The 25,911-nt window shown below is 38.3% G+C and overlaps 1 protein-coding gene across 1 annotated transcript; it reads left to right on the top strand.

The window, feature by feature from the left end:
- The first annotated feature begins 1,898 nt into the window (after window positions 1-1,898).
- On the top strand, window positions 1,899-6,348 carry LOC121300478 (F-box only protein 4-like). Its single transcript, XM_041229054.1, has 8 exons — window positions 1,899-2,123; window positions 2,252-2,441; window positions 2,728-2,963; window positions 3,426-3,646; window positions 4,331-4,406; window positions 4,819-4,997; window positions 5,455-5,630; window positions 5,787-6,348. Exons 2-8 carry the CDS (start codon window positions 2,271-2,273, stop codon window positions 5,868-5,870), a joined length of 1,143 nt encoding a protein of 380 aa, XP_041084988.1. The 5' UTR covers window positions 1,899-2,123; window positions 2,252-2,270; the 3' UTR covers window positions 5,871-6,348.
- Window positions 6,349-25,911: the final 19,563 nt, after the last annotated feature.

The raw sequence follows: 25,911 nt of genomic DNA, 5'->3' as shown, positions 1-25,911 counted from the left end.
AGAAAAAAGGCACATATGAGGAAACAGGGATTGGGATTTATGGTTTATACTGGTTTCTTCTGAAATTACCTGGACAGACACATAATATTAGACCATTAGGACCATTAGTGCAGTGGTCCTCTTGAACAGTGGTAGAAGCTCTGCTGACAGGGAGAGCTTAACAGCAGGGGATGTGCTGCATGACTCCAGTCCTCAGATTTGAACGCCAGCTCCTGTTCGACCCCCTCCTCAGAGACTAGCATGTCCTCCTGTTTCCAATCTGTCCTTGTAGCCCCCTGGGGCCCCAAGGGGACAGGCGGGGCAGACGATGCTGAACGTTCGCGTAATAATTCTGTGAGCACTGTAACTTGGTGGGAAACAGCTGCCAGGAGCTTCTCCATCTGCTATGAGTCTGCCAATGGCTTGAAACGGCGAATCTTCTTCTTCTTGCTCAGGGGAGAAGGATAAGCAGATGAAGATGAGGAAGACCGTGAAGATGATTTCCTGCGTGGGCTACTTTCCCGGGTGCGTCGTCTGGTCCCCCTTGGCACAGAGCCATGGGGTGAGGATGCAGCCACCTCTCTACCAGAGGGTGATGGGGAAGAGCGCTGTGCAGGAGTAAGGATGCAGAACTCTCAGTAGAGCCGCGGGAGAGACTTTGGTTCACCAGTGCCTCCTTGGTGTGCTCTGGCCCCAGGCAGGAAGAACATCTGCCGTGCTCGGTCCCCCTCCTCGGTCCTGGTTTGGTACCAGTATGGTGCGGTACCAGGTTGGGAACCAAGCGGGTCGGTCAGTTCGGTACATTACAGTACAGGTACAGCGGTTCACAGTTGCTGTGGGCAGCAATGTACCAGGATGCCCACCTGTACAAGCCACTGGCAAAACCACTCAGTCAGTACTCACACGAGACTGAGGGAAGCCTGCTTCTCAGAATGAACTATTGTAATGGTGATACTGTGGGAGAGATTGCATGCAACCACAAACAAAGTAAGTATCTTGGTCCTGCACAGTGCTACTGAACCCAACAGCTTCTGTCGCTACAGCTGTGCTCACAGTACCACATTGCAGATAGGCCTGTGCTTATTATTTCATCTTAATATTAGCATAAGCATTAGCCCATGTAAAATGTGCAGATAAGTTTTCAGATTGTCAGGATATGCTTTCTCATTATCGTTGATTGGTACTGAAAAACGTATCATTGATTGGTATTGAAAAACTGCATAGACAAGGCAGGAAATGTCATCATACAATTAACACGTTTTTAACAGGTTCCTTTCTTTGTTAAGTGATACCTGTCAGCTTAAAACGTTAAAAAGGAAATTTAGAAATAAAACTGTTTGGAGAAACTTAGGGATTGACCCCCCCACCCCCAGCCTCTCAGTAGTTCAGGTCCTGAAGGAAAAACCTGTTTTTATCAATGTGTTGTTTTCTTCTATTAAACTGATAGCAGTGATAAAGTGAAATACCTTATATAGCTATCACACGTATGCAACAGGCAGCGTTAATCTTCAATATGAGCACTCCAATGTGTCATTTTTTTTTTCTTAAACTTTGCAAGATAAAATATACTACTTCTATAATATAAGAAAGGTCAAATTAAATGAGGACGTGATTCTTTTTTTGTAATTGTTTTAAACCACCTGTATCATCTCAACTATCAACGTAAATACATTTTCTTAAAGAAATTAAAATGGCACATGGAGACCTGAAACTATTCCATTACTGCTAAAAACAATAAACATAAAACATGGCTGAAACTTTAAAAAATATTTTTTTACACGACTTTCACAAATGTAAAAATAACTAGGGCTGATTGATGATGACCATCAGTGGATGTGGCATGGATCACCAAACATTTGTGTGTGCGTTGTGATGAGCGAATCTGACTTCCCACAATGCACCTCATTCATTTCCTTATTTTCTTTAACTGCGGTTACGTGGAACTTGGAAATCTGGCAGTTTCTAGAACTGTGTCCACTGAGCCACAACGGTTTTTTATCCTTACATTTTAAAATAAACGCAGACAGCTGTATTGCGCTTTTCTGTGAAGCTCGGTATTTCTTTTTTTTTCTAATTTGATCAACCAAAACTGTTTATATACCTGCTTTAACTGAGTTTGGTTTAAATCGCTGTAGGTGTCGTAGGTGAGCTGCGCTTTACTGCTGCTGTGTAACTGCTTTATTCTGTTTTTTTTTTTTGTTGTTGTTGTTTTGTTTTGTTGGGTTTTTTTGCGTGTGGCATCTATTCTTATGTGACTTGAATATATTAATAGGATAACCAGTCGAGCGCTGATGGCTGATGAGAGTGAGTGGAGCCGTTTGGAGTCGGCAGTTATCAAGAGTTTAAGACACTTAAGAGACAGGTATTTACAAAGTTTGAGAAATGGTAGGGAAAAGCAGGAACTGCAAGAAGCTCACATCGTGGAAGCAACCACCAGGGTTAACATTTTACAACGTTTACCTGTAAGTGTTGTTATTATTATTATTATTATTATTATTATTATTATTATTATTAATAATATTTAAACCGGATGTAGTTGGAAAAAGTAACAGGATAAAAAAAAAAAAACTGTCAGTGTCAATAGCATATTTTAATGTCGTATTGTAATTCTACACGTCTTTAAAATGTTCTTATCTAATTAAATTGTGTAAAGATAATGATCTTTGTTAGCTCATTCATTGTTGTTTCTGCAGATTTGGTATGGAGTTCTTTTCTGAGTATGCTGGCATCTGTTCACTGTTGTTGCAGGTGGATATGCAGTTTTATATCATGTCGTTCCTCTCCCCTCAAGATCTGTGTCAGTTGGGGAGCACATGTCAATACTGGCACACTGTTGTCCGTGACCCTGTGTTGTGGAGGTATTTTCTACTAAGGGACCTCCCCTCTTGGTCTTTCATCGACCATAACTCAATGCCAGACGTGGAGAAAATAAGCAAACCATTAGGTGGATTAGATGACGACACAATGCATGACTACATGCAAGAGTAGGTATTAAAGCAACACATTTGGGTCTGTCCAGCTATAGTAGGCAAAGGTGCTTTCTCAACCCCTTGCATCAAAGTATTTATCAAGGACCATGAGTAGAACAGGCATGTAGCTGTAGACAGGCTCTCACTGTGTGGGGAATGGGTTGCACAGCTCAGCTTTTGCATGCATAGGACACCTGCCGTGGAAGCCTTTTCTCCATCAAATGTGATTTACTTTGTCTGTTGGTGCTCAATATCAATGGCACCCCCTATGATGCAAGGTCAACTGTCTGTCAAGCCTCATAGCTTTATTCCCTTGTAGTAATCTGTGACCCACTTTTGAACCGCCCTTTGTAATGCATTTGTATTACAGCCCTGCCTTATTCAGGAGAATATTAAGGTTAAAGGGTATAGCATAGAACGAAATAGTGATTAATATATTGGAACTGAGTCTGGTTATTATTATTGTTCTTCTTTTAGATATTTAAAGAGTTGCCCTGGGTGCAGAAGACGCTTGAAACCTTACAGGCGAGGGTATGCTGCTGTTACTTCGTTCTTACATTCCTTGGTGATAAACACAGAGCCCCGGTTGGCTATGTTTGGACCAGGCTTGGAACAACTGGAGGTTTCCTTGGTGAGGAAAATGATGCATTCACCGGATGTGATACCTGTTGCAGGCTTTCCGCAGAGGCAAATCAATGGTATGCATGACATTTAAAAATGGCTTGGGTATTTAAAAGCAAAGGCCAGTGGCAGTTTTTACATGCATTATCAGATTGCCCTATACATGCAGGAAAACATTGAGAGCTGGATTTTCAAAGTTATTTACTCCAAGTCGTCATTACTATTGATTTTTGTCTGATGCGAATAAAACACCATTTACAATTCTAAAATGAATAAGAAGCAACTCATCTCACAAGCTCCAATCAGTTGTTTCACCCATCAAGGTACAAGGGGCATATGTATCCCACAAATAAAATGATGCTGACTTTCTTATTTTGGCAATGAAGTGCACAAAACAGGTTTTAAGATCTACTGGCTGGCTGAATTGTTTCCTTGTGATACTGGAGTCACTCAAATGTATTTTAAGAAGAAACCATTTAAACAACCACTCAATTCCTTGCTTGTCTTCACGGGTTATTTTATTGGGTGTGTTATTACTGTGTGAAATGTTCATGCTAATGACATTTTGGAGGAGAATCTAGCCCTGTGCTTGTATTTTGTGTTTAGCATGCGCACATTCTATCCAAAAGAGTACATTTTTCACTACTTGTTCCAGATGTTTTTTTTACTAGTCGAAAAGATCACTACATGTTAAAACATTTATATATAACTTTTTTTTTTTTTTTTTTAACAGTAAACAATTTTGCCTTCTCTTTTTTCAGGCATTGGGTCAGGAATCAGCTTCATGTTAAATAACAAGCAGAGATTTAATATTTTAACACTGTACTCAACTACCAGGTAAGTATCATTTAATCTAACAACATTTACCAATTTAAAAAATGTAATATGATCAGAATCTAACTTTTATAAGATGCTTGTGATCATTGAAGTGACCGTAGCTAACAAAATAATAGCGATATAAATAGAGCTCAAATGTCCGGTATTGGAACAAACACTTGATATGGTACAGTTGACACAAAATCTGATACAGCACCTTGTTAGAGAGCTCTGTTGGCCAGCCACACTTTCACTTACTATTGCACTTGCTTGGTGGTTTCACCTGGCGGGTGAAATTGTCCCACTCCGTCCATGGCATCTTTCCTGACATTAACCAACCAGCTGATCCAGATGTGATGTTTTTTTATTTTATTGAAATGGCAAGTGTGAATATTACTTAGTAGTTAACAGAAATGTGCTTTATCTTTACCAGCAAGGAAAGAGAGAGGGCTCGGGTGGAACAGAACAATGCCCCAAATAAAATGTTCCTGCAGGAGGGTGATGTTGCAGCAGAGTGCCCCACAATGAGCTACAGGATCATCCCGCAGGTCCAGGAAGTCTGCAGGGTAGTGGATGGGTTCATTTACGTGGCTAATGCTGAAGCTGGCAGGAGTAAGATCCAAACCCCTATATAAATATTCCCTGTGGTTTTCAGGTTTTTATAAAACACATTTATAATGCTCCTGTGCCCCAAACACTGAAGCAATATACAGATTCCTGTAGATTCCTGTAGACACATCTTGAATATCTATATTCAACATGTGTTTACAGGCACTCCTCAGCACAGTATTGAATAGTACAAACACATGGGGTAGTGTGCATTAACCATATAATAATACAGTGAATATGTGTTTTGCATAGCTTACTACTTGCCTGAGACACTTTGAAGCATTTGAAAAGGTTACATTTGGATAATGCATGCGATATCTAGGTGCTGTGTTTTGTAGAGAACCATGCAGTTTACATTGAGGAGCACACATTCCCTTTGTAGGTCTGTCCTAAAAATAAGGTGAGCAGTTCTATGTAAAGAAAAAAAGCAATTGTGTTAACATGTGTGCTGTATATCCAGGTCATGAACGTGAAGAGGAATTTGCACAGATCCAGGCAATGACTGCCTCTGACTTGGGCTCTTCAAACCGCCCTGTGCTGGTGTTGTCCTGCGTTTCAAGGGCAGGAACCCGCAGAATTCCATGTGTTTATATGGCACACGAGTTGCACTTAAATCGATTGCCCAGGCCTTGGTTGGTAAGTAAACAGTTCTGTAGTCTGTGTATCAACTATTGTGTGAAGCCAACCACATTCTACAATTCTACTGTTCTTTAATTGTAGCTAATGCTTGGTAAAGATTCAGGTGAAAGTGTGAAAACTATTGTTTGTTTATTTTTAATTATTTGATTGTAGGTTCAGGACGCTGAAGCAGAAACGCTAAATGGACTTTTAAATGGAATTGAATGGATTTTGGAAGAATCTGGAATAAATGTATAAAAACAATGAAGGCTTCTAAGAGGAACACAACGCATACCTTGTTTAACAATTAAATTTGTATAGAGTTTATTTAGTATAAGCCAATGTTTGCCCAGGTCACCTAGAATCATGACAAGCGAATAGAAATTCTAGATTCTCTGGTCACAACAGGGGCTACATTGCACTGTTAAGTTTGTCTAATCTATATTCTACTTGCAACGCCATCTGGTGGAGGACATGCAAAAGTGGAGAGAAAGAAATACAGGTGGCCTGTAGCTTTCAGAATTGTAATCTTTTCAGTTATTTTGAATTATAGTGTACTTTTCTATAATTGTGTATAATTTGTTATGTAATACAGATACTGTAGTTTTCTCATTTAAATATATTCAATAATGTGTTTTTTCTGTTAAGTGTCAAGTGGAAAATATGTTATATACAGTGCCTTGCAAAAGTATTCAGACCCCTGACCAATTCTCTCATATTACCGAATTACAAATGGTACATTGAAATTTCGTTCTGTTTGATATTTTATTTTTAAACACTCAAACTCAGAATCAATTATTGTAAGGTGACATTGGTTTTATGTTGGGAAATAATTTTAAGAAAAATAAAAAACTGAAATATCTTGCTTGCATAAGTATTCAACCCCCACACATTAATATTTGGTAGAGCCACCTTTCGCTGCAGTAACAGCTTTAAGTCTTTTGGGGTAAGTATGTACCAGCTTTGCACACAGTGTCGAAGTGATTTTGGCCCATTCTTCTTGGCAGATTTGCTCCAGGTTGTTCAGGTTGGTTGGACAATGTTTGTGGACCGCAATTTTCCAATAGTGCCACAGATTCTCAATGGGATTGAGATCAGGACTTTGACTGGGCCACTGTAGTACATTCACCTTTTTTTTCTTGAGCTACTCCAATGTTGCTTTGGCCTTGCGCTTGGGATCATTGTCCTGCTGAAAGGTGAATTTCCTCCCAAGCTTCAGTTTTTTAACGGACTGAAGCAGATTCTCTTGCAGTATTTTCCTGTATTTTGCTCCATCCATTCTTCCTTCAATTGTAACAAGATGCCCAGTCCCTGCTGATGAGAAGCATCCCCACAGCATGATGCTGCCTCACCATATTTCACTGTAGGGATGGTGTGTCTTGAGACATGAGCAGTGTTAGGTTTGCGCCACACATAGCGCTTTGAGTTTTAGCCAAAAAGCTCTATCTTGGTCTCATCTGACCACAAAACCTTTTCCCACATCGCAGCTGGGTCACTTTCATGCTTTCTGGCATACTCCAGACATGCTTTCAGATGGTACTTTTTGAGTAACGGCTTTCTTGCCACCCTCCCATACAGGCCAGTGTTATGCAGAGCTCTTGATATGGTTGACTGGTGCACCATTACTCCTCTCCTAGCCACTGAACTCTGTAGCTCCTTCAAAGTGATTGTTGGCCTCACTGTGGCATCTCTCAAAAGTCTTCTTATTGTTTGAGCGCTGAGTTTTGAGGGACGGCCTTTTCTTGGCAGTGCCTGGGTGGTATGATGCAGCTTCCACTTCCTGATTATTGATCCAACTGTGCTCACTGGGATATCCAAACACTTGGATATTATTTTGTACCCTTTCCCTAATCCATGCATTTGTATTACTTTATCTCTAACTTCTGTAGAATGCTCTTTGGTCTTCATTTTCCTTCAGATTCACAGCCTTACCAATGATCCTTCAACAGTGGTGTTTTTATCCAGAAAAAGTGACAGCAACTTTAATGGGTCACAGGTGGAGGCCAATGGTAAGGTAATTGTGTCCTTGTTAGGGCAATTTCTTTCATCGGTGCAAACTGGGAGCTTCCACAGCACAGGGGTTGAATACTTATGCAAGCAAGATATTTCAGTTTTTTATTTTTCTTAAAAATATTTCCCAACATCCAATGTCACCTTACAATAATTGATTTTGAGTTTCAGTGTTTTAAAATAAAATATCGAACAGAACGAAATTTCAATGTACCATTCGTAATTCAGTAATATGAGAACTGGTAAGGGGTCTGAATACTTTTGCAAGGCACTGTATGTATATATTTGGGGTGATATAACTATATTAAATAAAATTCTTAGGAACAGAATATCTGACTATTGAATGTATGTGCTATGTACTGTTTTAGCATCTGTACAATTTTGAACAGTATAAACAGGTGGAATATCGCTGCCATGTACCTTAATTAGGATTCCACTTTGGTCAAGTCTTGACAGCGAAAATGGTTTCAATGATACATACAGAGGCAATTCATTTGCCTAGAGCTCTTCAGAGTTAAATTTTTACCCATGGATGGAGCTGTGAAACACTTACAGTAATTACTAGCATGACAATTCTGCAGTCACACTAATGAAGCGAATACAGGGCCCGATAATTCGAAAGGTTTGCGCATCACGCAGAGGGGTATGCTCGTGCAAATGGCCGTTGTGCTGAAAGTTGCCATATTTGAAATGTCCTTTTGCGCGTCAAAATCCATTCTGCGCTGTGCAGAAATTAAATGTATGCATCGTGCAATGGGGGGGGGCGTGGCCGACAATATGCATGATCCTGGTATATTCGAAGGTATGCGCCAAGCACAAAACCAGGTTTGTGACGCGCAGAATAAGGATTGTAAAAGGACTGCATTAACTCTGCGCACCCTACCATTCCAGCACTGACTACAAACAGGCAACAATGGGAAATGTGGGTAGCATGCAGCGTGTCCGTCGACGTCGATACGAATGATGCAAGGCACACCCAGCAACAGCAACCCCGACATAGGCGAAGATATGCTGACAGGGTGTACCAGCCTTGGCACACATGAGGAGCTCAGCAATGAGCAAATCGTGTCCAGGTATTGTCTCGACTCATCTATGCCACATGCTGCATGCAGTCATGTCTTGTCTGAGCAATTGGTAGTGTCTGTATGTGTATCCTGGCTACCGGGACCTTCCAGAATGTAGCAGGTGATACAGTGGGGATCACGCAGTCAGCCATGTCCCGCCACCTCGACCGGTTCATAACCGCGTTGCTGCGACATGCTGAGGAACATATTAAATTCCCCAGTCCCAGAGCAAACAGTGAGGAGATAATGCTGGGTTTTTATAAAGTCGTGCACCTGCCGCGCGTGGTAGGTGCAATTGACTGCACCCATATTGCTATCCGGGTACCTGTTCCAGTTGTGCTGTTCTATCAGGATTCCAGTTGTATTTGGAATAGTGTGAAATTTGAATAGCTATTCCATGCCATGTAAACAGGGTATTCCAAATGAATCCGTCCGTATTCGGGATACTAGTATTCCTAAAACGTAATACCGAATACCCACTTAGTATTAGGATACCATCATAATGCTCAGAAAAAGTCCATTAGCAGATAGATACACCGCTGCCATGAAGGGATGCACCTAATTGGCAATGATGTTCAAACATTGCTCTACTTTTATCAAGGGGCCCAATGTGTGCCATGAAAACACACCCCACACCATCACACCACCTCCACCACCGGCAGCCTGCAATGTTGACACGCGGCATGATGGATGCATGTACTCATGTAGTTTTCTCCATACCCTAGTCCTCCCATCAGCGTGAAACAGCAGGAACTGGGATTCATCAGACCAGGCAACGTTTTTCCATTTTTCCAGTGTCCAGTGTTTGCTTTCGTTCCTTAGCCCACTGCAACCGCAGTTTCTTGTGTTTTGCTGAAAGAAGTGGAACTCTGTTAGGTCGTTGGCTGCCATACCCCATTCATGTGAAGGTACGTCGAGTTGTGCATTCTTTTATGGGTCTTTCGGCACCAATGTTGTACTGGACTGTCAGTTGACTAGCTAACTTATTTAAAACAATAATCATATTACACAAAAGTAGTCAACTATTTAAAACAATTACAACTCTCAGTCACAAAGTCATGCAGTTTACTCTTAAATTGCAATAAAGATATCTGGGTCTGCAGCTTTCGTTTGGACTGGAACTCATTCCAGGACCATGGGGCATAATAAGCAAAGGATCCTTTACCAGCCTCAGTACGCACATTTGGGATTTTAAAATGCAAAAAAAGAGTGAGATCTGAGGCTATGGTTACTATGGGAAGCTATAAGGTATTCATTTAAATAAGTATATTCATATAATTTACATTGAATAGCCGTATATACCAGCATATACCAGTGCTTCAACCTGTGTAAAGCCAAAGAAGTCCAGCCTACCAAATCGTATAATATATAATGATAAGTATTAAATCTTCTATTTGTATTGTACCTCAATGCTGCATGATATAGCGAGTTCAGTTTACCTGAAGTTGATGGTGATGCAAACCTATATACTGTGTCACCATAGTCACTTTGCGGCAAAAACATTTTTTTGTTTCCATAACATATATAACATGTTCATATCATAGTGACGTTTATAGATTATTCCCATGCCCAACAGACGAGTGTGGAAACATGCACTCACCTCTGTCCAGCACACTGCCTTCCTTCTGTTTCTTTAACAAGGTCTTATTAGCATATGGTAATGCATCGGTAAATAGAAACATGTGATGCAAATGTATTCTAGGTGGACATTCAATATGCACATAGAGCAATCAAATTTGAATTGGGCGAAAGCTCTAATTCGTATGAATATACCAATATCTGCGTGATAATTGTGATGCGCTAGTTCCAATAACTGCACACCGCTGGCTCAAAGAATGTCAGAGTAACAGTCCACTCTGGAGTTGGGTACAAACATACAATAGTACAGAACCCCAACCCCCCATCCGTACACACCTGATGGGCGGATCAGTTATATGTTTTGTCACTGTATTGATATGATGGACAGCGGTAGTGTGTTGACATATACAGTTATGTGTGTTCTTCACTGCTCCAGAGGCATATCGGCATCCAACGTGTACCATCAAAGTATGGAAATGTAGATTGAGAGAAGGATGAAGAGGGGAGGGGGGTCCTGCCTGTTATCTTTGCTGTGTGTTGCCACACATCTGTAAATTAATTGTATAAATACATCATACACCCATCTTGTGGCCCATTGCTTTATTTGGCTATTCCATAGGTTGCTGTGCATTACCGGTGAGGGGTGGGCAGCTGCAGTTAACCTTTTCCTAAAGTCAGACCGGTGATACGATCAACAAATCAAAGACCTGAGTTTAGCATGGAAGGGGAATTTTAATCCCATCCATGATGTAAAATAGTTAACAATAAAGCGTGTGTTTCTAAACACTAAACAATACATCTAAATAATAATAATGCAAAATACACACAGAGGAGGGGTGTTTCCAGTCACAGTGATATATTGATGTGATATACTGTAAAGTATTTGTTGTATCACACCCATAAAACCTCCTTTGCTCCAGAAATGTTGGCAACCTGCAAAGTATGTATTGTTAGTGGAATTTGATATATTTGTGCCAAAAAATGTCTGTGTTTTTTTTTTTCATATGGAAAAAATGCATAATAAAAGACTTGCAAATACTTATGGCTTTACAGTATTATTTATGAATGTGTTAAGATCCTTCAAGACACCTTCCAGCCCCTTGTGGAATTAGTGGCCTACTATTAGGCACAAGTAAATAAAGTGGCTATGCTATGTATATATTTTGGTTTATCTAAGATGTGACCATGTTAGTGGAACAGAAAATGCAACAATTGCAGTATTTCAACTTAGATCCACTGTGTGGATGATTGGCAGGTGTCTGTTGTACCAGCAGGGGGTGCTATTACTCCACTTGTGTGCCAAGCATTACCGTGCAATATAAAGCACTTCATAGTTGGAAAGTGGAGAATTCAGTTACATTCACAGGACTGAACTCTAATAATACTTTGACACATAGCAGCAATCAATTATGTTTATACGGTATGTAAATGTTTGTGATTTTGTGCCTTTGGGCATTATAGTGCTTGTTGAAAACTACAAATAGTTCTTCCATCCAGAGCCATAGTTTCCCACTATCCCACTACTTCCTCTCCACAGTCTCAAAGGGTGATATCTGATATAGATCAGTATATATATATAGATATATATATATAAATATATATAATATTCGATATATATATTATATAGATATCGTAGAGCGTATTAATATATACACACACACACACACACACACAGCTGTGCAAAAGTCTTAGACATTTTCTACTCTCATGCATTATGAGCATCAACAATTTACTCAAAGCCTCCACTAGTGCTTTCTACTATTACAACAACCTTGACTTGCATAAAGAAGGGAAAACATTGAGTAAAATAGCTCATTTTCATGGTGTGTTATCCAAAGTATAATCAACATGCACAGTACAGAAAAACGTCATCTGTAATTTACAAACCCAGGACTGGAGGACCCAAAAAGCTGTCTAATAACAAAAAGACAAGCGTTGAATTGACAACAGAAGTGGTCGAAGGCACAGGTGTAGTTGTCCACCCATCAACAGTCCAAAGCACCTTTGACTGTTGTTCCATAGTCCAATTTCTGTGTTCTCGTGCATATTGTAGCCTTTTAGTCTTGTTCCCCTTTCATAACTTGAGGTATTCTTACTACAATACATCAGTTAAGTCCTGATTTAAAGAGTGACCTTCGTACTGTTGATTTGATGGACAACAACACCTGTGTCTTCTGCCAGTTCTGTTGTCAATTCAACGCTAGTCTTCTTTCTATTCCTTAAGGATATTATCTTCAAGTATTGTCCCAAAATAATAATACAATAACAATAACACTCACAAGGACACGACACTTCTCCAGACAGAGCGTGCTCTTGTGCAGGTGTGGTGAAAGACAACAATATTGCTGCAGCAGTGTAGTCCGGACTTATGCTGGCCTGTAGCAACAGCTCCCAGTGTGTATTAGCCATCTAACAAGAACAAGCAGTAACAGTTAGACAAACAAACAAACACAACACTAAACACTCACAATCCGGTTTTACTTCCGTTTCCTTACGAGTCCTTTCAGTAACCATAACCAAGAAACAGACTGCATCGTCACATCCCCTGAAATACCCTTAGTCATGTCCCCTCCAATAGCTAGTTCAATTACGTATCCAATCGCGTACTGACATTGTGACTCCGCCCCCTTCCTGGATGGCTGGCTTCCGACTGACCCTGGAATGAACTGCCAGACCATCCAGTATGGGGCACTGTTCCTATTACACAGGTCAGGAGGGAGATTGTTGACTAAGATTATTTTGCTCTCTGTCACAATGATATATGAAGATAAGCTAGATCCAACAAAGGGCTAGATTCCCATCAAGCTTGATTTGTTCACAAAGTAAAAAACACACCTAATAACTTAGACATGATCTTATTAGTCTGAAGTTGTTTCTTATTTGATTTAGAATACCAAATTGTGTTTTTTTTTTCCTTTCAGACAAAATAAAAACCTTGCTAGTGATGATTAGGAGTAAATAGTGTCTGAGAAGTGTTCTTTAGAGAAGAAAGAGCCAGCGCTGTGCACCGCTGTGCACTATGTGGGGCTGGTTCTTACTTTTATAAAGACACAGCATCTGACCTAGCCTACATTGTCTCTGTCTTCGATAGACAACACAACCTTTATAATCCCCTTTTCCTTGCCAAATGACATTTCTGATAGGTTTTCTTAACTTGCAGCATTTCTGTCCAACGCATTAAAAAAGTCATCCTCTTCACTGTGGGATTACAATCTTCCAGTTCTGTTACATTATAACTGGCAGAAGATGGAAGACTATAGCAGATCAACATGGTGGAGAAAACTTTTCCACTGGGCTTTAAACTGTGGGGAAAATATATTAGACGTGAAAAAGTGTGCACAATGATGAGGTGAGAAGTGAAAACGGGACTGGATTTGACAAGGGGTAGGAAAATGTAATTTAAAACATTAGAGACCAGACAATTGTAGGAAACTAGTGAGAAAGAAGTTGCAGAATGGAGCAGTTCAATTATTGTTTTTGCTTTTTTTTTTTTTTTTACCAATTAGTTTATTTTGTTATTCTTTTTTAAAAACAGCAATAAGGATAGCAGCACCTTATTGAAATGTAATCCCAGGGAATATTAAATATACGGCACACCCTTAGAATAATATAAATACATGCATTTGTAATATTAAAATCACATGCTATTGTTTTAACTAAAAAGTAAGTAGAAATATTTACTATAATGATTTATCTTGATGTATTTTATGAAAGAACACATATTATTGCACAAACTTCCTTAAGAGTTGCCCTGTGTGTCTTAAACTGAGGTGAAAAACAACACCAATTAAAAAATAAAAAAAAAACAATAAGTCACTGGATGATGCAAGGTTTCTTAAAAATGTATTTATTTTTCTAATAAATGTTAATATATCAGGCGCTAGCTCTCTGGTGAGCTGTCAGAACTGCTGTTTACACAAAATTATGTGAGCTTTTGTCAAGAAACGGGCTTGTAACAAGCAGGACCTTGGTTCATATCCCAGCTCAGCTACTGACTCATTGTGTGACCCTGAGTAAGTCACTTAACCTCCTTGCATAGTTCACTCACCCTAGTCTTGCATCTTGTAAAGCGCTTTGTGATGGTGGTCCACTATGAAAGGCGCTATATAAAAAATAAAGATTCAAGATTATATGTGCACCTTTGTCAAGAACAGCAGTCTGGATATGTGCTGTGCTTGTTTTTAGATGAACAGCGCTTAATTTCCCCTTCCTGCAGATGCAGTTTATATTTGGCTGTAACATCTCTGAGCCTGACTTTCTCTCTTTCTCTCAGTCTTGAAATGCTCATGCTGCTGCTCACTCGTTTGGCTGTTAAGTGAGATGAAATCTGCTCAGGCAACGGCAGCAGCCAATTATCTTTCATTTATTTCCCATCACTGACCTGACACTTTCATTTTGCATAAATCTATAAAAGGTTTCCAGAACAGATGATGCCTGAATGAAGCCTGGTCCACAAATTTAAGTTTTAAGTTCTCATTTACTATCCACACTTACCAATTGCTCTTCATCGTCAATGCAATGGCACTACTGTGTCAATGCAATGGGTCTGTACCAATGGCCAATAATAGCAGCATGACCTAGTAATACTACAGTATTAACATTTTCATATGAGTACATATCAATACAATCCCAATGGAATAACCCAATACACACTGTAATGCATTTCATTACTAGAGTGCTACACGGGTTTTAGAGTTGGACGGTGTGGTTACAGTGCAATATGTGTTCTACTGAAAATAGTGCTGTGGTCTGCTTATGGTTCCACTAGGTACTGATGGTTAAACACTGGTATTATGATGGTATCCTGTAAGAACAGTATCTCTACTGGGACATCAGTTGTTCTGCTATCTATTCTTCATCAATCCCTTCAGCAACACTATGTAACACAATTTTTGTTCCTGGGTAGTAAGTGTTATTTCCTAATTGCTTATGCCTCAAAAGTATAGAAAATGGCTATTATTCCCCACAAACTTTGCTTTTGTGACCAGGACAGTGATATTTCAAAATATCACTATTTCCAATGGGAAAACGGGCAAATGTGTGTCTTTTCGTTCACATAAAGTCAGAAAAAAACAACATATAAATCCAAATTAACATGTATTTGTACTAAAGTAATACAAAAATGACTACAAAAGATTTAGAAGTGAGTAGTTTTTCGAGATTTACGATTATACTGTAAATACAGTATAATCGTAAATCTCGAAAAACTACTCACTTGTAAATCTTTTGTATTACTGTCATCTTTAAATATCACTGTCCTGGTCACAAAAGCAAAGTTTGTGGGGAATAATAGCCATTTTCTATACTTTTGAGGCATAAGCAATTAGGAAATAACACTTACTACCCAGGAACAAAAAAAAAAAAAATAATAATTGTTACACCGTGCAATCAAGTGAGACTGAGAAAGAACGTGGGAGTACAGATGTAAGCCTGTATCTCTCTTTTACTGTCCCTGTGCTTGCCTCTGCCTTCAGCATAAAGAATCGCTTACAGGATATAGTAGATAAATGAGCTTATTTCAGTGTGCAATCTAGCACTTATGTGCAGTATTTTTGTTGAAGAGATTTTGCTCCTTCCTTTTTCATGCCATTTACAAAACAAAATAGTCCTAGTCTTAGAGCCTTTAAATGGGTCTGAGGGAGACAAGGGACCAGGTAATTGAAAGCAAAAGTAATACAATATTTTAAATGAGACTTCCTCAATGCAGCTATTGTCTTACAAAGCATTTATAAATGTGTGACGAGGGATTGCACAGTTCCAGAATGGTCTTCAGAAAACAATCTTTAGATGTGAACAAAATTAAGCTATGACATTTTGATTCGACATTTTACAGTTGCCTCCCAATCCTCAGAAAGTAAATGTGAGGTGTATATTCTTTAAAAAAGACTATGTTAAAATTGTGAATGGTGCTTAACAATGGGCATTAATTGAAGAGTTCTTATAGTACAGGCTTTTGCAGAATTTGCAGTTTTTTTTTTTCATTTTACCAAAACATGTTGCAAACACAGGGCTATATGATTTGTGAATATGAGCCATTATCCCCAAAACAAATATGTCATTCTAAAATGTAATTTGGTGGATATAATATGTGATGAAGCACATCATATATTTTGCTAATGATTTATCATAGATGTTCAGGAACTGTCCAGCATACATTTTCTGTACATCAGCTTGTTCAATATAGCATGCATTGATGCATGAGATTAGATATATAAACAGTATATATACACTGAGTGTACAAAACATTAGGAACACCTTCCTAATATTGAGTTGCAACCCCTTTATCCCTCAGAAGAGCCTCAAATCGTCAGGACATGGACTCTACAAGGTGTCGAAAGCGTTCCACAGGGATGCTGGCCTATGTTGACTCCAATGCTTCCCACAGTTGTGTCAAGTTGGCTGGTAGTGGATCTCTACTCCGAATAGCTTGTTCCATCTCATCCCAGAGATGCTCAATTGGATTGAGATCTGGTGAATGGGCAGGCGACTGCAGTAAGATGAATTCACTGTCATGTTCGTGGAACCATTCCTGGACAATCCTATCCTTGTGGCATGAGGCATTATCCTGCTGAAAAATCCATTAGCAAATGAATACACTGCTGCCATGAAGGTTTACACCTGATTGGCAATGATGTTCAGATATCCTGTGGCATTCAAACATTGCTCCACTTTTATCAAGGGGCCCAATGTGTGCCATGAAAACACACCCCACACCATCACACCACCTCCACCACCAGCAGCAGCCTGCAATGTAGACACGCGGCATGATGGATGCATGTACTCATGTAGTTTTCTCCATACCCTAGTCCTCCCATCAGCGTGAAACAGCAGGAACTGGGATTCATCAGACCAGGCGATGTTTTTCCAATTTTCCAGTGTCCAGTGTTTTCGTTCCTTAGCCCACTGCAACCGCAGTTTCTTGTGTTTTGCTGAAAGAAGTGGAACTCTGTTAGGTCGTTGGCTGCCATACCCCATTCGTGTCAAGGTATGATGAGTTGTACATTCTTTTATGGGTCTTTCAGCACCAATGTTGTACTGGACTGTCAGTTGACTAACTGTAGCCCGTCTGTTGCTCTGCACAATTCGTGTCAGCCTCCTTTGGCCTCTTTCATCAATGAGCCGTTTTCGACTACTGGCCTGTTGTTGGCTGGATGTCCTTTGGGTGGTGGACCATGTTTGATACACACGGGAAACTGCTGAGTGTGAAAAATCCAGCAGCGTTGCAGTTCTTGACGCACTCAAACTAATGCGCCTGGCACCTACTACCATACCCTGTTCAAAGGCACTTAAATCTTTTGTCTTACCCATTTACCCTCTGAATGGCACACATACACAATCCATGTCTCATTTGTGTCAAGGCTTAAAAATCCTTCTTTAACCTGTCTCCCCTTCATCTACACTGATTGAAGTGGATTTAACAGGTTACATCAATAAGGGATCATAGCTTTCACCTGGATTCACCTCGTCAGTCTATTTCATGGAAAGAGCAGGTGTTCCTAATGTTTTGTACACTCAGTGTGTGTGTGTGTGTGTGTGTGTGTGTGTGTGTGTGTGTGTGTATATATATATATATATATATATATATATATATATATATATATATATATACACACATACACACACACTGTATATTATATATATATTTAACCTGGTCCATGGTTGAACGTTAACGTTATCTCACAAACAAACAAAGATGTATCTTAGACAACACCCACCACTGCTTGTGATAACCAAGAATAAAGACTTCCTTTAAGAACCCACCATGCAAAGAATAAGCCCAGTAAGAAAAACATCATAGAAAATTGTATAACTATTTCAGAACACTTGTGCTGTGTACTTACTTTGCCGTGCAGTGGTCCAGCAATGGGGACTGATCTCTGTTTAAACTTTACCGAATTCAGCTATGCAGAGAGAATAACTTTTTTCACAGACCTGTTTTTTAGAACCTGCCTTGTATTCATACAAATACCTTGGCAAACCACGCTGTTTGAAATGACCAGATGTGAAACAGGACAGAAGGAAAGTAATTTGAATTTAGGGTTAAACACAAATACCATCCCCCTGTGTTATTCAGGGAGGACATTCAGAGGAATCATCATTTTAACACCATGCTGTACAGCTAGCAGGACACTTCGAACAAAAATGCATCCTTCCTGCAACTAAGCTGTTTCTTACTAGACATGCGATTGCATTTTTTCAAATCCTTTCAGAAAAAAAGGTATTTTCCCTGCTTCAAAATAGGTCAAAGAGTGAGTGTCTATAAAATGTGATTCAAATGGCTTCAATCCAAAATCATTATTTTGCTATTTCCTACATTGTCAAAGGGCTAATACATTCTCCTATGCTTTCCTTTCACCAATTAGAACTCTGCTTGACAGGAGTCGTTTCATCTGGAGTGAAGTTGTCCCAAACAACCGCTTCAACGCCTTATTTCTGGCTATTAACCAACCAGCTGCTTCCCCTATTGACCAACATGCTTTGCAGTCAGTAACAGGCTTTGACTCTAAGACACTGAAATGACCTAGAAAGTGAAACAGACTTCCTGAAAGTAATGTAAGCAAACTGAGAATGGTATTTAACCTAGTGTAGTACCAGACATCATTTTTTTAATGAAAATATGTTTCTTTTTAACATGTGTTAACATTTGCGATATATGTAGAGAAGTGCATGACACTGAAAATATAGGCAGTTCGTTTGTTAATTATAACCATCTCAAGAAAGTCTATTAGAAATTCAATTTTGAAACAAACAACAATACAGGGTATAGTTAATACAGTGTTGAAGCTAATTAGGGCTAGAACAACAAGTTACTACAGTTCTGAATTATTAGTATTACAGTGGCAATATCTGTAAAGTAAAGCTATGGCCAAACATTTTACATCACCCTGTAGAATTAACTAATTTTGCTTTACAAAGTCAAATGAAACCTGCTGAATAATGTTATGTTAACCTACTGAATCAAATACCGCTTTGTAGTTTTCCCTATACTTAATGAAAAACTGACAAAAATAAAAAGAATTGAACTTTTCAAAATCTAACCTGAAATACTGTACTTCTATTATGGCTTCCGCTAGACTTTTGCTGTATCATCTAGTAGCTTCTTTGATTACATGAAATATCTAAATTATGTTCAGATATATTTTATATTAGTCTCAATCCTAAAATTCTAAGTGATGCAAAACTGTTGGTTATACCTGTGTATGTAGACTGTACTTTATACTAATTTGTCAGCAGTGCCTTGCATTAATAATGTGTCTAAAACTTTCCTCTGGACGAGGATCAGTCATGGTGGGATAATACACACTGCTCTAACTGTAAACAGAAATCTTTGCTTATTGTTTGCTGGTTCACATTTAGCACATCAAAGACAGGGTCCTGCTGTAAAACATCTGTCCAAAATACTTTTTTTTTAAGTAGGATAATACGTTCATTTCATAATCCATTTAGATTTAATTTTGGAAGGTACTTCAAAGTAGTAAAACAAACAGACAAACAAACAATGTCTTTAATTATAGTTCATTGACCATGAAGGCAGTCTTGCACATTTTTTGTTTTTGTTCTATGTTTGCCTACTTAATGATTTGTAGTTGTATTGCTCTTTTCTGATCTTTTCATTGTTATTTTTCTCCACTGCCCTGTCTAACAGGCTGCCCTGTTGCTTGCAAGCCTGTGTTGTTTTTGCCATGTCTATTTCAGTCCAGATGGTGACCTTTCAGTTGTAGTCCCGCTTGGTTTATGGTACAGTAGTGACACTTTATCACCACAGGCTCCTCTTGCTTCTACCATTCCACAAATCAGACGGAAGAAACCGAGCAAAACTATGTGTGCCAGTCAGATTGAACAGAAAAAAAAAATGATCACAATCTCAACATTAGAGCAACTGAACTCGGAAACATTCAAAATGATTGCAGACATCATACAGATGTAACACAGGTGACAATGCAGCTCTGCTCCTTTAAGCACTTGTTATTGGGATAGATTCTCAAAGCTTTTTCCTGCAGTTCATCATTGGCACCTCCTTTGGTGGATCAGTGCAGTGCATTGTCAGAAGCCAGGGGGTATGTTTTACACCAGAGGAGCACAATTAAAATCATCAATTTATAATCAGAGTTAATTAACTAATAAAGAACAAAAGAATAACTGCTGGTGCTCTAACCTATATTGTTAATGCATGCAGAGAAGAGACTAAACCCTGTGGGACCCCTTTTGCTATAAAATATGAATAAGAAGGAGAGGCCATCTGTTTGAACGCATTATGATTCTTGAAAGAGAGATTTACAAAGATTTGCAAAGCCAGTCAGTGCTTTCCACATCCAAACAAAACTTCTGAACAGATACCTGAGAAATGGAGAAGGCAACGTTTCATCCTCCAGACCTTATTTAACATCCGTGGTTCGTCAGTCAGTGTTGTCTGTATTAGAGTTCATCACAAAAAGTTATTGGCAAGAAACAAAACAGACTATTTTGGTCAATCAGTGTGTTCATTACAATATATCTATTTTCCTTTAACATAGGCTTCCATGTGCCTGTTTAAACATGTGCACACAGTGGATATAGTTGAAAGTGACTGCTTTTACAACTCACTGATGACTCTAATTTAGAATATAAAGCCATGACTGGGGATGGACGTCACTGAAAGGATTGTTATGATTGAAACCCATGAGAAACCTGCACAGACACTGCTGTATACCCAGCATGATTCTGGAAACCAGTTTCTATGCACACTGGGGGTGCATTTGCTGTGCCATTAACTGCAAAGCGTCAGTGACGTCGTTTGATTCTAATGCAGAAAGAAAAAAATATTGAAGTGTGTCTTGAGCCAGAGACCAACACTTTAGGTATAGTGAGCCTTGTTTTTCATTTCTAAGTTGGAGCAAAATGTTTGTAAGTGCCCCCTTACGTGCATTACTCATGTTTCACACAGTTTAATGAAACCAATAACAGATGTGTTACTGTAGGCTACTAATTTGCATTGGCTGCTTTTTATTTTTGTTATTGTTAGGCAATTAACACAAAACATAGTTTTTTGCATAGTGAATGGAACAATACAATACTCCAAAAACATATTATCACTCAACGTTTATAAACAGTTGCCATGGAAATCCCTAATTTGATTAAGTGTTTTAGTTGCTTTTTGCTTAGGCAAATGGTAATAGCCTACATTCTGTAAAGTACATGGTGCTTGTCTCAACAGACATTCATTGGCATTCTATTGATCTGATTGAATTAAGTTCCATATCTGTATTCACCTCCTGCAGTTTGTTTATTTTAAACATAGGCCCCTTTCAAATATTATGCATGCGTCACATTCCAATTCCCCAAAGCGAGGTTAGGAGGGGTAAAAAGTAAACAAAGATGGCATGCCCTGATGAATTGCCAAGTGCCAGGCTGCACCAACAGTGGTTATAAAAAACCTGAGCTTCGTTGCCACGGTTTTCCTGCTGCAAGACCAGGAGATCACAGTGGATTGCTGCCATTCAGACATTGACATTTCAAGCAGGCTTTATCAGCTTGTCCAGGCCATACAGTAATTATTGTGTTACTTAATTAATATTAGCGCTTTATCATACTGATAAAAACATAACATTTCACAAGACTTTGTAGAAAAAAAAAAGTCTATGAGAAATTGTTCATGCTGCCACAGCTGGACTACACTAGAACAACTCACTGAATAGCCTTCTGGAAATACTTAAATAGGTTTAGCAAACACAACTTTTATGCTAAACTGTACTGTAAATAGATACATCAAAAGTGTATACAGTCCCCAGACACAGGGAAAGATCTTCATGTAAACTTTTAAAAATATTTGCCAAATCAGTTATTATCTAGTCTACAGTAAACACAGGGTTCGATTTTAACGCTTGTCCTGGAAAAATTTGTAAATTTGGTAGGACAAGTGCTTCCTAGGTAGTATGTAGGCCATGGGACAAGTGCTTTAGCTTGAAATATATTTTAAACAAAATTTATCATGAAAATCGTAAATATGCTTGTGGCAGAGCAAAGCTCTGCCCTTTTTAAATTGGCAGGGATGGGGTTAATTTCCCCTACCTGCCTGGGTTTATTGTGTTCAGGTGGCTGGGGTTGATTAGTTGATTAGGTTAATTAACGATCAATCAGCGCCCAGCCACCTGACATAAAAAGAGGCCTCTGCTTCTCATTTGGGAGGAGGGAGCTGAGGAAGTGGGTTGGTGTTTGTGGGGTTTTTGTGATTTGTGAATCCAGTGAAGGCATTGCCCAGCCTGGAAACCTTAATTTTGTAAGTTTTGTTTTGTTATCTTTCTTTTTGTGTTTAAAGATTTTTATTTTGCCCTTGTGCACTTTATACCTCTTGCATCTTGCCACAATAAATAGCTCATACATTAAGTTTTCTTTGAAGAAATCAAATTTTTGGATGGTTAGTTTGTTATTACTACTACTACTGTTATTACTACTGTACTACTAATAATATTGGCAGTAATAACCCTCACTGGACAAATGGTTTACACATGTATTCACAATAACCCTCTATAAAATATATCTTCCCTGTCAGTCACATATGGTCCTTCTGCTTATATGAATGCCATCAATATTCTGAACACATCTTCAAACAGCATAAAATAAAATGGACATTAGATGAGCAGACACTGTATGAATGATGCTTCCTTTGCATGGTGCACTTGACAGAGCACTCATCTAGTAATATCAATGTTTATATTTCAAGCACATTGCCCTGTTACTTGCATTGCAGGCTGTGTGTGTGGAATTGGGGGCTGTTAATTTACTGTGATAAGTTGATTATTCATTTCTGTATTGCTTAAAGCTCAAACTGCAGATCACAAAGAGCACCTCAAACAAATGAAGGGTGTTCTGCTTATTGAAGCAGTGCTGCCATGAGTGAAGTTTGTGCTGATCTTTTCTTTTTCTTTTATCGATTTAGATGGGTAAATCTACTGTAATACAAATATAGGGAAAATAGATATTGAGTAATAAGGTATTCGTAATTCAAAACTATAACCTTGTTTATGGTATATTTTGCTAAAAATTTAACAAAATAAAATGTAGGAGAGACAGGTACAAGATTATATAAACTAATACAGTTCAACACAAAAAACAAACATACCATGAATGTCAATTTGTAGTTTTAGAAGAAATGGAATTAGATAATGTTCAGTACAGGAGACAATAGATAAATAGATTCAATATCATAACTATGTAGTAAATGCCATCATTAATAGATTAATAGATTTAAATAGATATAAGTGAGTGTAGTTGCCATGGCTTCAAAAGCATAAGTATCATCACTGTTTGTTTTCAAATACACTTTCCCTCGAAAAAGGCATGTTAAATGTAATGAAACGCTGGGAAGTTCTGTTGCACAAAAATTATATATATATAAAATGTATTTTTTATTTTTTGTTATTTCAGAATAAATATAATGGCCCTGATACAAGTTTTATTGTCAGAATAAATAAAGGCTTTTATCTCAATGACATTTTATATAGCAGCATCAGTATCTGAAAATCATATCACCAGTACCTTTGGAAAACCATCAACAATTACTGAGGATTTGTAATATTATACTTACTATCTTTTCAAAATGAATGTTGATACTGTATATCTCACACTGTTCTATCTTTTGTACTGTAGCACCAAAACGGAAGGTAAAACCCACAGAAAATCACCCTTTGACTGCAATGAATTACAAGGATACATCATATACAGTATGCTTCTATCTCTTTACTCCTATTCAGTGTGTATGTGTAATAGTATACTGAACAGGTTAGAAATGTGATATTAGAAAAACGTAAAGTATTGCTTTAATGACCGCTTGCACTTTATTGTACAATATGCAATACAAGTTTGCTGTCTGTCTTTTGCTAAAATGTATATCTAAAGAAAACAAACAATAAACCCCAGCTAGGATACCCCTAGGATCATTCAACCTAAATGTCTCGCTATCATTTTCCATTTGCACTAGCTAGGTGACATTCCAAACGCTGTTCTAGCTATGCCTTTGATTGTCCTCCCCATCCACTACAAGCTGGTTCATTCAGGTAAAGTAATAAGTACAGCTCTCTCAGAGCAGGGTGAGCAAGTGCACAGGAAATAGAAAAAACACCATCATTGTGTCTCAAAGTTCTTGCCCAGCAACGTCACAGCTCATTCTACCTTTTGAAAAAAAGAGAATGATAAACTAACCACTTCTACTGGTAACTTTGGTTTACTGTTCATTACATTATGAAAACGGTTTGCTATAATAGTCTTTTATTTTAACTGGATGAACCCAATTTAAAGGGACTAAAGGACAGGCTTCTGTGATCATCACTATACCCTGCAATGCCATTGCTTAACCTACACTATATGAACACTATACCCTGCAATGCCAGTGTTTAACCTGCACTATATGAACACTATACCCTGCATTGCCAGTGTTTAACCTGCACTATATGAACACTATACCCTGCATTGCCAGTGTTTAACCTGCACTATATGAACACTTGCCTAGACTAATAAAGAGATTGAGGAAAGGTTGAGGATTTTTTTTATTATTATTATTTTGATGAGAGACCTTTATGGAATTACTGTTTTACTGTTTTGTTTTTTTTTTTGGGGGGGGGGGGGGGGGGGGGGTTCTCAAAGCTCTCCCGTTGTTAAAATGTACTGTCTATCTTACTAACACAAGATATTATTTCGAAACTAGGATTTTTAGTTTTATTTTTGTCAATTTTCAATACTGTATTTAACATAGGTGGTAATAATCTATTCAACATAGTAGCTGATTTGACTGTAAAAGCAGAGCAGTGAATGAAACTGAATAAGTACATCTGACATTAAAATCATTAGTTAGACATATTAAATGTGGTTCTCCGATAATGCCGGTTGAAGCTCTGAGCTTCATATAGATTTGCAGTGAAATGGTGGAAAGCAGCCAGTGAAGCATGCAGTATTTTTTCTTAGTGTATAAGAAATGCTTCTGCTTATTTTTTTAAACTTATTTTCTACTCTTTTTCATGTTAAACATAAATAACCTATATGGAAATAAAGTGTATTATATTAGCATATACAGTACATTTTAAATATATATGGCTGTGCAATAATTGCAGAAATACATAAGAAATAAGGGTACCACTTTACATTGTATCTCCAATTACTGTGTATTAACATAAGTTATTTAGTAAATACATGTGTACTTACACATAATTACAATGTTATTATATACATAGTTACAATGTACTTAATGCATAAAAAATGTTGTACCATTAATTATAAACCTAACCCTAACCCTAGTAAAAAGGTACAGAAAAATTTGAATAACTGATCAAAAATCTATATATCTCAGGATGTTTCGGACAACACATCTTCAGCTGGATAGAAAAAGCAGTGCTGTAAACAAAATGTTGCATAGAACTGCCCGTCTGACTCACTGCAGTATAGAATTCCCGGAGGAGTCCATTGAGCTTGTGAACGTCTAGTTGGATTTGTTTGAATTTTAAGGAGTCAGAGAACACTGAAAAAAATAGTTTTTATGATGATTTTAGTGTTTGTAATATAGTATATATGTGTTACACCCATAGTCAGGATTCGCTCGATTACCGACAAAAATATCCATTTCACGATTTGAGCATTGACAAATTATCAAAGAACAAAAAGAAAGGCTATTTCGGTCT

The sequence above is a fragment of the Polyodon spathula genome, chromosome 2 (genome assembly GCF_017654505.1).
Source record: "Polyodon spathula isolate WHYD16114869_AA chromosome 2, ASM1765450v1, whole genome shotgun sequence".
NCBI classification, from domain to species: Eukaryota; Metazoa; Chordata; class Actinopteri; order Acipenseriformes; family Polyodontidae; genus Polyodon; species Polyodon spathula.
Note: the sequence above shows the minus strand (reverse complement) of the source record. Positions and strands in the feature narration are given on the sequence as shown.

Bases quoted from the DNA above. Each gene is read 5' to 3' on its own strand.
- LOC121300478 (XM_041229054.1), top strand. From the start codon at position 2,271: ATGGCTGATGAGAGTGAGTGGAGCCGTTTGGAGTCGGCAGTTATCAAG. The intron at 2,442-2,727 runs GTAAGTGTTGTT...CTGTTGTTGCAG, and splicing joins ACATTTTACAACGTTTACCT to GTGGATATGCAGTTTTATAT. The intron at 3,647-4,330 runs GTATGCATGACA...CTCTTTTTTCAG, and splicing joins TCCGCAGAGGCAAATCAATG to GCATTGGGTCAGGAATCAGC.